At 50.4% G+C, this 13,135-nt stretch overlaps 1 protein-coding gene across 2 annotated transcripts; it reads right to left on the bottom strand.

Moving 5' to 3' along the window:
* Positions 1-3,163: 3,163 nt before the first annotated feature.
* On the bottom strand, positions 3,164-9,726 carry ACTA1 (actin alpha 1, skeletal muscle). Of its 2 annotated transcripts, XM_023191818.2 has the most exons (8): positions 9,610-9,726; positions 7,385-7,643; positions 4,894-5,034; positions 4,463-4,787; positions 4,189-4,350; positions 3,913-4,104; positions 3,640-3,821; positions 3,164-3,561 (listed from the first exon to the last, which is right to left on the bottom strand). In XM_023191818.2, the coding sequence occupies exons 2-8, from the start codon at positions 7,442-7,444 to the stop codon at positions 3,418-3,420; spliced, it is 1,206 nt and encodes a 401-aa protein (XP_023047586.1). In that variant the 5' UTR covers positions 7,445-7,643; positions 9,610-9,726; the 3' UTR covers positions 3,164-3,417. The 2 variants fall into 2 exon arrangements, with proteins under 2 accessions (XP_023047586.1, XP_023047587.1); XM_023191819.2 differs by lacking the exon at positions 9,610-9,726 and having other exon boundaries at positions 5,898-9,187.
* Positions 9,727-13,135: the final 3,409 nt, after the last annotated feature.

The raw sequence follows: 13,135 nt of genomic DNA, 5'->3' as shown, positions 1-13,135 counted from the left end.
TTTCTCAATCCTAGTCCCACGCTTTAATCCTGACACCTTTTCTCTTTCCATTTTCTTCTTTCCCCTATCTTTCTCCTCCTGTGCACTAGTCATATAGATTTAGTGGGGAAAAATGTTAGTGGCAACTTAATGAGCTTTTATGAGGAGGAAATAAGTCCAGTTAGATCCTTGATGAGTCCTTTTGCCATGTCTAAGGAAACACGATAAGCAGTAGGTCGGGGGATTCTCTGTGGCCTTCACTTCTCTCACAGCTCTAAATGGATGCTCTGAGAGGGCTTTTTAGTGGGAAGACCGCTGTGGTATAGTCCCCTCTGCAGGGCCCAGCACAGCGTTGCCACACAGGGTCTTGGTTCTTGTTACCACAAACACCCGTGTAGCTGCAGAAAATAGTTATTTCTGTCCTCATATAGCACAAATATTTGTATATGTTCTGGATTGTTTTTAAAGATTCATTCCTGACCACACCATACCACAGAAAAAATCCTCTTTAAGGCCTAATACTGGTAACACAATTTACAAAATATCTATGGCCACAACCCAGTATGAGAGCAGAAAAGATATGGAATACTAATAAAATGCAAGACACTTGTTTCCTTTTAGAGAAGTGTCAGAAGAGAAATGGCATTTTGTCCAGGCATGGTGGCTCATGCCTGTAATCCCAGCACTTTGGGAGGCCAAGGCGGGCAGATCTCTTGAGGTCAGGAGTTCAAGACCAGCCTGGCCAACATGGTGAAACCCTGTCTCTACTAAAAATACAAAAATTAGACGGGCATGGTGCGCACCTATAATCCCAGCTACCCAGGAGGCTGAGGCAGGAGAATTGTTTGAGCCCAGGAGGCGGAAGTTGCAGTGAGCCGAGATCGAGCCACTGCACTCCAGTCTGGGCGACAAAGCGAGACTCCATCTCAAAATAAATAAATAATAAATGACATTTTTTAGATTTCGTGCATTTCCAGTGAAAACATGTAATTTAAAATTTTTGCACTTATTTTGGTAAAACAATAATGTCAATGATGGGTTTTAAAAATTGGCACTTGACAAAATACTATCACAGTATATTGAAAACTTCTGTCAGTTCTAAACTATTATGAGTCATTTACAGATTATGATCATAGGAGAAATAGGCCTTACATATCTTACTTAAATCCCAGTTGATTTAGGGTTCTAGTTCAAACATCATTAGCATGACAGTCAGCTAACACATGTAATAGTGATATTTTACCAGGCTGATGGCTGCATGAATTTATTTATTTATTTATTTATTTATTTATTTATTTATTTATTTATAAAACAGGGTCTCACTGCCCCCAGGCTGGAGTTCAGTGGCATAATCTTGGCTTGCTGCAACCTCTGCCTCTTGGGGTTCAAGTGATTCTCCCACCTCAGCGTCCCGAGTAGCTGGGACTACAGGTGCACACTACCATGCCCAGCTAATTTTTGTATTTTTAGTAGAGACAGGGTTTCACCATGTTGGCCAGGCTGGTCTCGAACTCCTGGCCTCACGTGATCCTCCTACCTCAGCCTCCCAAAGTGCTGAGATTACAGGTGTGAGCCACTGCACCCGGCCACGAATGAACTATTTAAGCTTTGTGTGTATAGGTTGTGTTTGCTCAGATATGCCTTCGCATATTCAATATTACCAATATGCTAGTGTATTATTATATCAGATATATCTATAGTGGTTAGTATTATCAGCAAAAGCTGTATCTCTCTGAAAGACTAGTATTTAGCCCATTTTTAACCTTCATCCACCCTGAGTGGGACAATACAAGGTTTTCAATGAACATGGTATTATATAATTGTTTTATTAAAATCTTAAATTTTAGGATTATTGTCAATTCTCTTGATATCTGGATTTGACAGTACCACACCCTTGGAGGCTTCAAAGATTTCTGAAGTTTTTAAATAAGCCAGAAAATGAGGGATTAAACATTTGACTATGTGGCATATAACATAGCTATTTTGTTACTTGCAGCTGTAAACTTATTTACAAACGAGTTTATTACTTTGAGTCTGAATTCGTTGTATTTAGGGGCCACTGCTCTTGAGAACATTGACTAGGAAACTTTAAGCTCATTTTAAGGAATGGATATTGCACTCTCCCACAGAAATTCAAACTGTTGATAAATTTGGTGCCTTTAAAACTTTTTTCGGCGGGGGGGAGGGTGTACCTCCTTCCCTTGCTTACCTCCCCATCTTCCAGTGCTAGCCTCAGCTTCCCACCCCTCCGACGCTTCTTTGCTGCCCTTCTTTCTGGAGCTCTCACTTGGTTCCTTCCTTGCTTCCTTCCCAGGCCCTGCAGGAGGGAGTGTTTCTTTCTACCAGCAGCACCTGGTGTGAAGCAAAGGACTTCCCAGTTGGAGACAGACAGTGACGGTCTTCACTTGCAAATTAAAACTCATTTATTAAACCTGGACATAGTGGCACAGACCTGTAATCCCAGAACTTTGGGGGACTGAGGCAGAAGCATTGGTTGTGGCCAGGAGTTTGAGACGAGCCTGGGCAGCATAACAAGACCCTGAGACCCTGTCTCTACAATAAATATAAAAAATTAGCTGGACGCGGTGGCACATACGAAAATATTAGCAACTGGGGAGGCTAAGGTGGGAGGACCCCTTGAGCTCAGTTAGAGGATACAGTTGGGCTCTGGTCGCACCACTGCTCTCCACCCTGGGCGACAGGGGCAAGACCCTGTCTCTATTAAAAACAAAAACAAAAACAAAATAACTTGTTAAATACAGAACACAGCCCCCTCTCAGATCTGGAGATTCAGTAAGCGAACACCATAGGCGGAGCTGAGATGCTTTCTGAGAAACAGCTCTCCGGCCCCAGCACCATGGTCAGCGCCCGCTGCCTGAAGGGCCCAGGGCCGCCAGCCGAGGCCGCCCCGGCGGGGCTGGCAACTCTTGGGAGCGCTGCGCAGAGGAAGAAAGCTTCCTCCCCACACTCTAGAGGGTCAGGTCAGGCCACCAACAGCTGCCAGTGATCTGGGATGGATCTGATCCACTGGGGAAACCGGCAGGGGAGCATGGGAAGTTGTAACTTTTGTCTTCCAGAGAGCCCATTCATTTGGGGTATTGTGAAAAGTGACTAAGGAGGATGTGGGGGGATGGGAATCCCTCTTCCAGCTCCACTCCCACCCCAAGCAAATAAACACGACCACTTTACGCAGCTTAACAGAATGACTTTAATGCTTCTTCAAGTTTTCCATTTCCTTCCACAGGGCTTTGTTTCGAAAAATAACAAAATGAGGTAATAAGTTAATGTATGTACACGTTATAAACACTGTGTCAGTTTACGATGGCAACAAAGGAAGTTGTTACGAAGAAAGTGAATGTGGGGTGGCTGGAGGTCAGTCGCCAGCCGATTAAGCAGATTCGTCGTCCTGAGAAGTCGCGCGCTGGAGGTGGAGTGTGTCTAGAAGCATTTGCGGTGGACGATGGAAGGGCCGGCCTCGTCATACTCCTGCTTGGTGATCCACATCTGCTGGAAGGTGGACAGCGAGGCCAGGATGGAGCCGCCGATCCACACCGAGTACTTGCGCTCTGGCGGGGCGATGATCTGCAAGACAGAGCGTGAGGTGGGGAGACCTCACCCCAGAGCCCACCCCGCCGACAGCCCGCGCAGGCCGCCGCCTACCTTGATCTTCATGGTGCTGGGGGCCAGCGCGGTGATCTCTTTCTGCATGCGGTCAGCGATCCCAGGGTACATCGTGGTGCCCCCCGACATGACATTGTTCGCATACAGGTCCTTTCTGATGTCAATGTCGCACTTCATGATGCTGTTGTAGGTGGTCTCATGAATGCCCGCCGACTCCATACCTGGGGACCGCGGAGGGGAGCGTGAGCGGGAGCTCCGGACGCGGGGGGCTGGCGGGGCCTGGGGGCCGGGGCGCGGGCGCGCGGGGCTCACCGATGAAGGAGGGCTGGAAGAGCGTCTCCGGGCAGCGGAAGCGCTCGTTACCGATGGTGATGACCTGCCCGTCTGGCAGCTCGTAGCTCTTTTCCAGAGAGGAGGAGGAAGCGGCCGTGGCCATCTCGTTCTCGAAGTCCAGGGCCACGTAGCACAGCTTTTCCTTGATGTCGCGCACGATCTCGCGCTCAGCTGCGTAGGGTAGAAGCAGGAGAGGAGCCCTCACTCAGGGCCCGCCGCCGGCCCTCCCTCCCGGGGTGCCGGGGCTCCGCGCACCTGTGGTCACGAAGGAGTAGCCGCGCTCAGTGAGGATCTTCATCAGGTAGTCGGTGAGATCGCGGCCCGCCAGGTCCAAGCGCATGATGGCGTGCGGCAGCGCGTAGCCCTCATAGATGGGCACGTTGTGGGTGACGCCGTCGCCGGAGTCCAGCACGATGCCTGTGCGCGCGCGGGAGAGAGTGAGTCGCTGGGGGCGAGGCCGAGGCTGGGCGCTCAGCGCTAGGGGCGGGGGCGGGGGCGGGAGAGGGGCCTGGGCGCAGCGGGCACTCACCAGTGGTCCTGCCGGAGGCGTAGAGGGACAGCACGGCCTGGATGGCCACGTACATGGCGGGCACGTTGAAGGTCTCAAACATGATCTGGGTCATCTTCTCGCGGTTGGCCTTGGGATTGAGGGGGGCCTCGGTGAGCAGGGTGGGGTGCTCCTCGGGAGCCACGCGGAGCTCGTTGTAGAAGGTGTGGTGCCAGATCTTCTCCATGTCGTCCCAGTTGGTGATGATGCCATGCTCGATAGGGTACTTCAGGGTCAGGATACCTCTCTTGCTCTGAGCCTCGTCGCCCACGTAGGAATCTTTCTGACCCATACCAACCATGACGCCCTGCGGATCCGAGACACCACGCACCCATTAACGCCGCTCCGGGTGGCACCAGGCTGGGTTACGCGGGGACCCCGACCCGGCTCCCTCCGCGGAGCGGCAGCCTGACCTGGTGTCGGGGGCGGCCCACGATGGACGGGAACACGGCCCTAGGGGCGTCATCCCCGGCGAAGCCGGCTTTCACCAGGCCGGAGCCATTGTCGCACACGAGGGCGGTGGTCTCGTCTTCGTCGCACATTGTGTCTAGTTTCTGCAAGGACAAGGAGACCGCGCGGTGCATCAGCGCAGACGTCTCAGCGGCAGCTGGGGAGGCCTGGCCGGCCCCGACGTCCTCCCTCCCCAGGAATCTAGGGATATCCCCTACCAGAACCACTCAAATTCTGCCAGGGCGGCGACCAGGGGTTCTCTTCCTGAGCTTTGCCCCTGGCTAAGGGCTGCCCTGCACCAGGAAAAGGGGCACAGGGTCGTGAGACCACACTGAGAAGTTCTCTGTCCACACAGCCAGGGGAACATGTCCCCCAAGACCTGTCTGCCCTCCCTGCCTGACACCTGCTCCAGGAGCTGGACGCTGGTGCCCATGCTCTCTGCACCTCCCTGACCACATCTGTCACCCAGGAAGATAAGGCCTGGGCACTGCCTGCTCGCTGGGCCAGCGTGAGGGTGGAAAGAGATGCCCATGGGAAAGGCGTTGGCACCCCATCCAGGGAAGAGTGACCTGTTAGGAACCCTATGACATTTCAAACTCAGAAAGGGCCTTTTTGCCTGTTGGAAACCCAGCGTGGGTGGTCCTGGCTGCTCGCTCATTAGCTCTAGCGCTAGTTCGGAAGGCAACTGCCTTGGCAACAACTAAAGCAAAACCATTTATCTCCCTAGGCACATCCTACATGCCGCATAAAGCAGCCCAGAGGGGCTAGAGAAAAATCTGGAGACGTCTAATTTCCAGAGGCTGTCTTGTCTCCTTTTTAAAGCGCATGTGGCTCGGGAGACGAGGCACAGCGCTTGGGGCGCAAGCCTGGGGCTGACCAGGTGAACCGGCTGGGTTCTGCCCCGGAGTCCTTCAGGTTCCCCTCGATATTACCCTGTCCCCCTGTCCCCTCCCAACTCCCGCCCTACCTGGGCGGGTAGCTACAACTGCTACTCTCGGCTCGGGCCCTGGTCGCCGCGGGAGGGAAGCGAGGCTTCACTTGGCGCTGTCCGCTGCGGTGGCCGCTCGTCTGTCTGCTCAGGTTTTATATAGCCCGCGGGCACTCCCTCCGCGCCACCCCGCAGGAATGCCGCTGCCCTTCTCCAGCCATATTTGGGTGTTGGGCACTAGAGCCTCCTCCCTCGGCCGGTTCGCGGCCTGGGCCCCCGCCCGGGTCCCCTGCGTTGACCAAAGAAGGAGCGGGTTGGCCCGGTCCCAGGTAACGCGGGCCGGGCCGTATATGGAGTGTCTCCCTAGCGGGTTTGCCCCTCCTGACCCGACCCAGTTGCCCGCTGGAGGGGATGGGGTGGGGCGAGGGTCACCTCGTGCGCCGGTGGGTGCATGTGTGCGCCTGCGCTCCGGGAACCACACCTGTCCCGAAGGCCTCTCCACCCATGCCCACTCTGAGCGCCCTGGGAGCTCGGGAAGGTGCCTGACTGCTAACTTCCAATATTTCAACTCCTCTTCAGGTCCTTTGCTCAGATTCCCAAACTCCCACTTGCGACTACCCGGCGGAGGGAGACGTGTGGAGTGGTGGGCTTGGGCGGATTGGAGAAGCAGTCACTCCTGAGCCTCAGGCAGGGCAGGAAGGCGAACTCCCTCCCCCGGACGCCCCTGGAACTCCATTTCTCTCTTCCTACCCCTGAGCTCCCTGAATCCAAAAAGCTGAGCCACGTCAACCCCTTCCCCCACCGCACAGAGGGCCACCGGCGGCCGGAGGGCGCGCAGCTGTCGCAGGATGGACAACTGGCGGGGGGAGGCGAGGGCGGAGCGCCGGGGCTCCCGGGGATAGGCCCGTCAGACGCAAAGCCTGGGCACACGGAGCTGTCTGCCTCAGGGACGCGCAGCGTACTTGGGTCTCCTAAAGGGATTGAAGGGGTGAGGGTTCCCCTCCTCTAGGACGCACTGGCCCCAGGTTTTGGTGGGCTGAGGCCCTCCCCCAACCTCTTCGGTGGCACGATGTGTGTCCCTCTCCTGGGGCTGAAAGACGGGGGTCATAACCCAGGACTGGCTAGACCTGGAATGGAGGTGGAGAGGGGTGACGGGCTCTTCCTAGATGAGGCTTTGCTGGTCCTTCCTGCCAATAAAGGGCGGGGCGGGGCGGGGGGCAAGGACGCAGCACTCTAGGATGGGTGGCAGTTTTTCCTTCTGCAAAGGCTGAACAAACTCATCTTTATATTTAGAGGATGATGCCTGCCAAGGCCGGGCTGCCTCCCAGTCCACCTTAGAGTCATCACCTACCAGAGCCTGCTGCAGGTTCTATTTATATCACTGATATATGGGGCTATGCCTTTCAGATTTTCTAGAAGGATTTGGAGCTACTTATGGTAAAGTACAGTGGGGGTCAGCAGAGGTTACCCAGTTGGTGCCTGTCTCTCTCTCTCTCTTTTTTCCCTAAGACAAGGACAGTTCTAACCTTGTGGAGGCTTGTGGAGGGCACAGGAGAAGCAGTCTTTTGTGATGAACTCAGTGACATGCTTTAAGGGGGTACATCAGTGATGCGGTGTGGGCCAGAACAGAATCACTCATTTTTCTGGTGTGCTTAAGTGCTCCTAAAATAGTTGCAATTCACATTTGGTAGTGGAAATCAGCAACTGGGACAGGTGCGGATTCTCTAACAGGGGGATAGAAGCATATGTGACCCTCCTCTGTAGCCCACATCATGGCAGCTCATCCTAAAAATAAAGAAGTATTAATAAAAACGTTTTAGTGAATAAAATACTACCCTCCTAAAAACAATCAATTAAAAAATAAGGAGTTTGGCTAGTATAGGGACTACGTGGTGAGTATAAAGGCTCCTATCGTTTCATATTTAGTTCTTCCAAGTATTTTGGAGAATAAGTGAATAACTGACGGAACTGTATTTCATTTTTAATATCCTGTGTCCTCCTGTGTCAGTGAGTAGTGGAGGTACTTGAAAAAAAACACCTGGCAGATGAGTTGCATGTAACATAAGGGCACTAGCTTATGTTTGGGCCTTGAAGGTAGGAAATTTGCTACCGTTCACTGGATACTTCAATATCTGTTCGCATTCCAAAGGAGAATGGGACTGTCACTATTTTTCAACTCTTGCTCAGTCCAACTCTTACCTTTCCTTACAGAAAGCTTTTCTAAGCTCAGTCTGTCACATTCAAACCCACACCAAAAGCTGACCGTGATTAAAAACACTCACAAGCGAACAGAGACCTGCTAGTACAGCAAACTGTGGGAGATGGCCCCTGAGGTGGCCAGTTCAGGCTTCTGTTCCCTGCCCACATGATTTGTGGCTGGTTTAAATAGTCCCTGACAGGTCACCACAGGCCACCCTCAGTCCCATTCTGGTCTTGTTGCATTCTCATTGGCTTAGAGAATAGACTGAACGGTGGGTGGCAGAGCCATGTCTCCATACATGTACGTTTTGGGGGAGCGCAGCAGCGCCCTGCACAGCATTTTGAGAACTGTCACTAAGTAAAGGTCAGCCATGTAGGGTGTGCTTGACAGGGAGTTCCTGCTTCTAAGTTTTCAGGTGCAGTCTTAGCTCTTCATACCCTGGTGGGGCCCTTCTGCTACCACCACGCCAGTGTGTTCACACTTCCCTTCTCTCCAATCGTGCCACTCAACACTCCACACACCCGTACCCCAATCTCGCTCAGTCCCAGTCTTCCCTACTGTGTTTCCTATCAATTTCAACAGGAATTGGTAAAACACTTCTAATATGCTTTTATGTTTCAATTAACCTTTTAACTATCCTAAGGTAAATAAGATAGGTATTACTCATTCCAGTTTTTTTTTTTTTTTTTTTTTTTAAAGAAAACTGAGGCTTAATGAGTTAAAACACACCCCAGGTTCCACAGCGGCCAGTGGAGGAGACAGGCTTGGGCTGTCCTTCCTTCTACTGCCAGTGGCCAGGGAGGGCAAGGACTGCTGCTTCTATCTTCCCCAACACTGAGTACAGTTCGAAACAGAATAGGCCCTTGAGGGATCTTTCCCAGTAATGAGCCAAAGACATCCTAATATGAAAAGTCATGGCTTCCCCAGAAACTCAGCTTTGAGGGGCTGGCTGGGCCCTCCAAGTTAGAGACATTCCAGGGACTGGGTAGACAAAGACACACTCATTCTCCTCACAAGCTACTTAAAAAGGTCAGGTCGGCCAGGTGTGGTGGCCCACACCTGTAATCCGAGCACTTAGGGAGGCTGAGGCGGGTGGATCACTTGAGGTCAGGAGTTCAAGACCAGCCTGGCCAACATGGTGAAACCCCATCTCTACTAAAAATACAAAAATTAGCCAGGCGTGGTGGTGCACACCTGTAATCCCAGCTACTCGGGAGGCTGAGGCAGGAGAATCACTTGAATCTGGGAGGTGGAGGTTGCAGTGAGCCGAGATCCTACCACTGCACTCCAGCTTGGGCAGCAGAGACCCTATCTCAAAAAAAAAAAAAAAAAAAAAAAAAAAGGTTGGGTCAACTCCTGGCAGTTGCAAAAAAAGAGCTTGGATTTTCTACTTTTTCCTCCTCCTGAAGCTGGTGGTGTGTGCACTCATGGCCACCTCCAAGAGCCTGTTGATTCACTGGAGCAGTGCCCCCTCTTCAACCTTCTTTATACCCAGAATATCAAGAACCGGTTAGGAGCTTGCATTCTGGAGTCAAGCAGAGCTACATTTACCTTCCCCTCTGACTGGCTATGTGATCCTGGACAAGTGACTTTCCAGAAAGCATTCTCAACTCACGATACTCCCTAAAACCGATTTGAGGATTAAAAGTAGGGGAGAGCTGAGTGCGGTGGCTCATGCCTGAAATCCCAACACTTTGGGAGGCCCAGGTGGACAGATCACCTGAGGTCAGGAGTTCGAGACCAGCCTGGCCAACACGGTGAAACCTGGTCTCTACTAAAAATACAAAAAAATTAGCTGTGCATGGTGCCGGGTGCCTGTAATCCCAGCTACTAGGGAGGCTGAGGCAGAAGAATCTCTTGAACCCAAGAGACAGGTTGCAGTGAGCTGAGATCACGCCACTACACTCCAGCCTAGGGACAGAGCAAGACTCCGTCTCAAAAAAAAAAAAAAAAAACAAAAAAACAAAAAACCAAAAACAAACAAAACAACAAAGTAGGTGAGTACCTGAGACATATGAAACATTCAGCACATGATGCCATGTCTTGCTTCCAATAACTAAGGACTTAGGGCAGATGCACACAGTGTAGTGGCAGGAAAGGTGACAAAAGAATATTAGAAATTGGCCTGCTCAGTATACACACATCAATGTCACCACAACTGAGCAGGGAGAGTCAATGTCATGTTCATCGTATTTGGAGGGCATAAATATTTTTGTACAAAGATTTATTCTAGTGTTTAAGATGGTCAAAAAAAACAAAAACAAAAACAAAAACAAAAAACAAAACCCCATGTGTCTTAATTTTTGAGAGAGAGAGATACATCAAGAGGGTAAGGGCTGTTACATTAATTATGGTTCTGCCATATGGCAAAGTATCACGCATTTTAAAAAATTGTATTCTAAAGAATAATTAAAATGGGCATTCTCAAAGGGGGAAAACTTGGTTCTTAGGGAGTGAAAAAAATTCAGCTATTACAATGGTTTGTGGCTTCCGAAGGCCACAGTATATTTAAAAGATAAAAGATAGTCGGCCAAGTGTGGTGGCTCACGCCTATAATCCCAGCACTTTGGGAGGCCGAGGCAGGCAGATCACCTGAGGTCATGAGTTCGAGACCAGCCTGGCTAACATGGTGAAATCCCATCTCTACTAAAAATATAAAAATTAGCCAGGCGTGGTGGCGAGTGCCTGTAATCCCAGCTACTGGGGAGGCTGAGGCAGAATTGCTTGAACCCAGGAGGCAGAGGTTGCAGTAAGCTGGGTCCACACCACTGGACTCCAGCCTGGGTGACAGAGCAAGACTCCATTTCCAAATAAATAAATGAATGAACGAACAAATGAATGATATATAGTAGGTCTGTGGTATTACACTTTCTTTGGAGTGGGAGGTGATTAGGAAAAACTGTCTAAAAAGGCTCCTCAGGAGGGGTGCTTCATTTTCTACAGTGTTTTTCTTAAAATTTAGAACTACATATTATTTGAGACAGGGTCTTAATCTGTCACCCAGGCTGGAGTGCAGTTGTGTGATCATGGCTCACTGTAGTCACAAACTCCTGGGCTCAAGCAATCCTCCCAACTCAGCCTTCCAAGTAGCTGGGACCACAGGCACACATCACCATGCCTGGCTAATTTTTGTAATTTTTTTTTGTACAGACAGGGTCTTGCTATGTTGCCCAGGCTGCTTGTGAACTCCTGAGCTCAAGCGATTCTCCCATCTTGGTCTCCCAAAGTGCTAGGATTACAGGTGTGAGCCACCATGCCTGACCCAGTATTTTATTTTTTAAATGTATGTTGGCTTTTAATGAGTGGATTTGTTTACATGGGTGTATACACTGTTTTTGTAGTTAGCTTCAAAATGTCCAGGTGTGTAGGATGTAGGTGGGTGATGTTAGGAAAACTACAATTCAGCCCCTAAAGTAAAAAAAGAAACACAGTTCAATCATTAAAAATGAAAGCCCTCGGCCGGGCGCGGTGGCTCACGCCTGTAATCCCAGCACTTTGGGAGGCCGAGATGGGCGGATCACGAGGTCGGGAGATCGAGACCACCCCGGCTAACACAGTGAAACCTCGCTCTACTAAAAACACAAAAATTAGCCAGGCGTGGTGGCGGGCGCCTGTAGTCCCGGCTACTCGGGAGGCTGAGGCAGGAGAATGGCGTGAATCTGGGAGGTGGAGCTTGCAGTGAGTGGAGATCGCGCTACTGCATTCCAGCCTGGGCGACAGAGCGAGACTGTCTCAAAAAAAAAAAAAATTAAAGCCCTCAAAGAGAGGCATCAGTAGCCTTTACCTCACTCAGGGGTTCAGCAAGTTTTTACTGTCTGTCTCCAGGTCTGCCGCATCCTTGACACCATTCTGTTCACACATTCTCAGGACATGCCCAGGCCTGTGCACACTCCCCTCTGCTCACAACCACACACAACACTTTCCTCTTGTATTCTGTCAAGGTCCCAAGCTGGGACTCTCAGGGCAGCACTTAAGGACAGGCGTGATCGCAAACCTTTTCCAAGTCAGTCAAGTATCTCTTTCCATAGAAATGTCACACAGCACCTGTATAATTATCAGCTACTTTACACAAAAACCATTAATAATTCTTTGATGAACACTCTGCTGTGAAACCACTTTTTAAAATTCTAGAGAAAAAATTATTCAAAATCCTAGGTCTTAATTTCATTTTCACTGTTAAAATAATTTTTAAAAACTCAACCATTTGGGTGTAACAGCTACTAACTATGAGATAGAGAGAAAAAGGATTAGAAGACTGAGCTTTTTCCTCCCTTGACAGGATGCTCCACTTCACACCATAAGAGCAGTCGTTTTACATCCACACAATCAGTGGGTTCTGAGGCATGAACAGATCGGCTTTCCTGTGGTACCGTCCCATCCACCAGGGATCACTAGGTTTGCAGCTGCAAAGGAGGGTGGTGGGAACCTGTGTGTCCCAGAGCACGTTATCACCTGACAGGTCCTACAGGTGGGGAGTGAACACTGACAGCTGACCTCCATGTAGAAACAAAGCCTTATCTTACAATACAAGTACTCAGCAGTTTCTTACCGGCCATCTGACAAGCTGCTCTTCCTAACTTCTCCTAGTACCTTCCAACATATTCCCAACCCAGACCCTAATGCTGTCCTAACACACAAGCTGCAAAGAGAAAAAGACCAGGCCGCTAGTTTCTTCTCTTTGATTTATAAACAGCTCCATTAACCTGCTCTTCCAAATATACTCAAGGGCTGGCCTTGCAGCCTGCGGGGGAGAAGGCCTGATGCTGGGCTCTGTGAATCCAGGAACTGGACTCTTCACCATGTTTAACTTCTGACCTTTTCAGATGCTGGAGCAAGCTGGTTAGTGGGCATTCGACTGGGCCAAGGCGCGGACATGCCAGCAACTCCCTGTCCAACCTCTGGCCTTTATTTAAAACTCAGATAAACATTGAGTGAGTGATGACACTGGTCAGGACAAAGCTCGGAGAGAACAGTACCTTTTAGTCACATCGATTGCCATATTAGGACAGCCTGTAATGGTTTCCAGTATCATTCACGCTTTTGACTAACTAGGCCGACTATGGTCAAGATTCATGAA

The sequence above is a fragment of the Piliocolobus tephrosceles genome, chromosome 1, assembly GCF_002776525.5.
Source record: "Piliocolobus tephrosceles isolate RC106 chromosome 1, ASM277652v3, whole genome shotgun sequence".
Classification (NCBI taxonomy): Eukaryota; Metazoa; Chordata; class Mammalia; order Primates; family Cercopithecidae; genus Piliocolobus; species Piliocolobus tephrosceles.
Note: the sequence above shows the minus strand (reverse complement) of the source record. Positions and strands in the feature narration are given on the sequence as shown.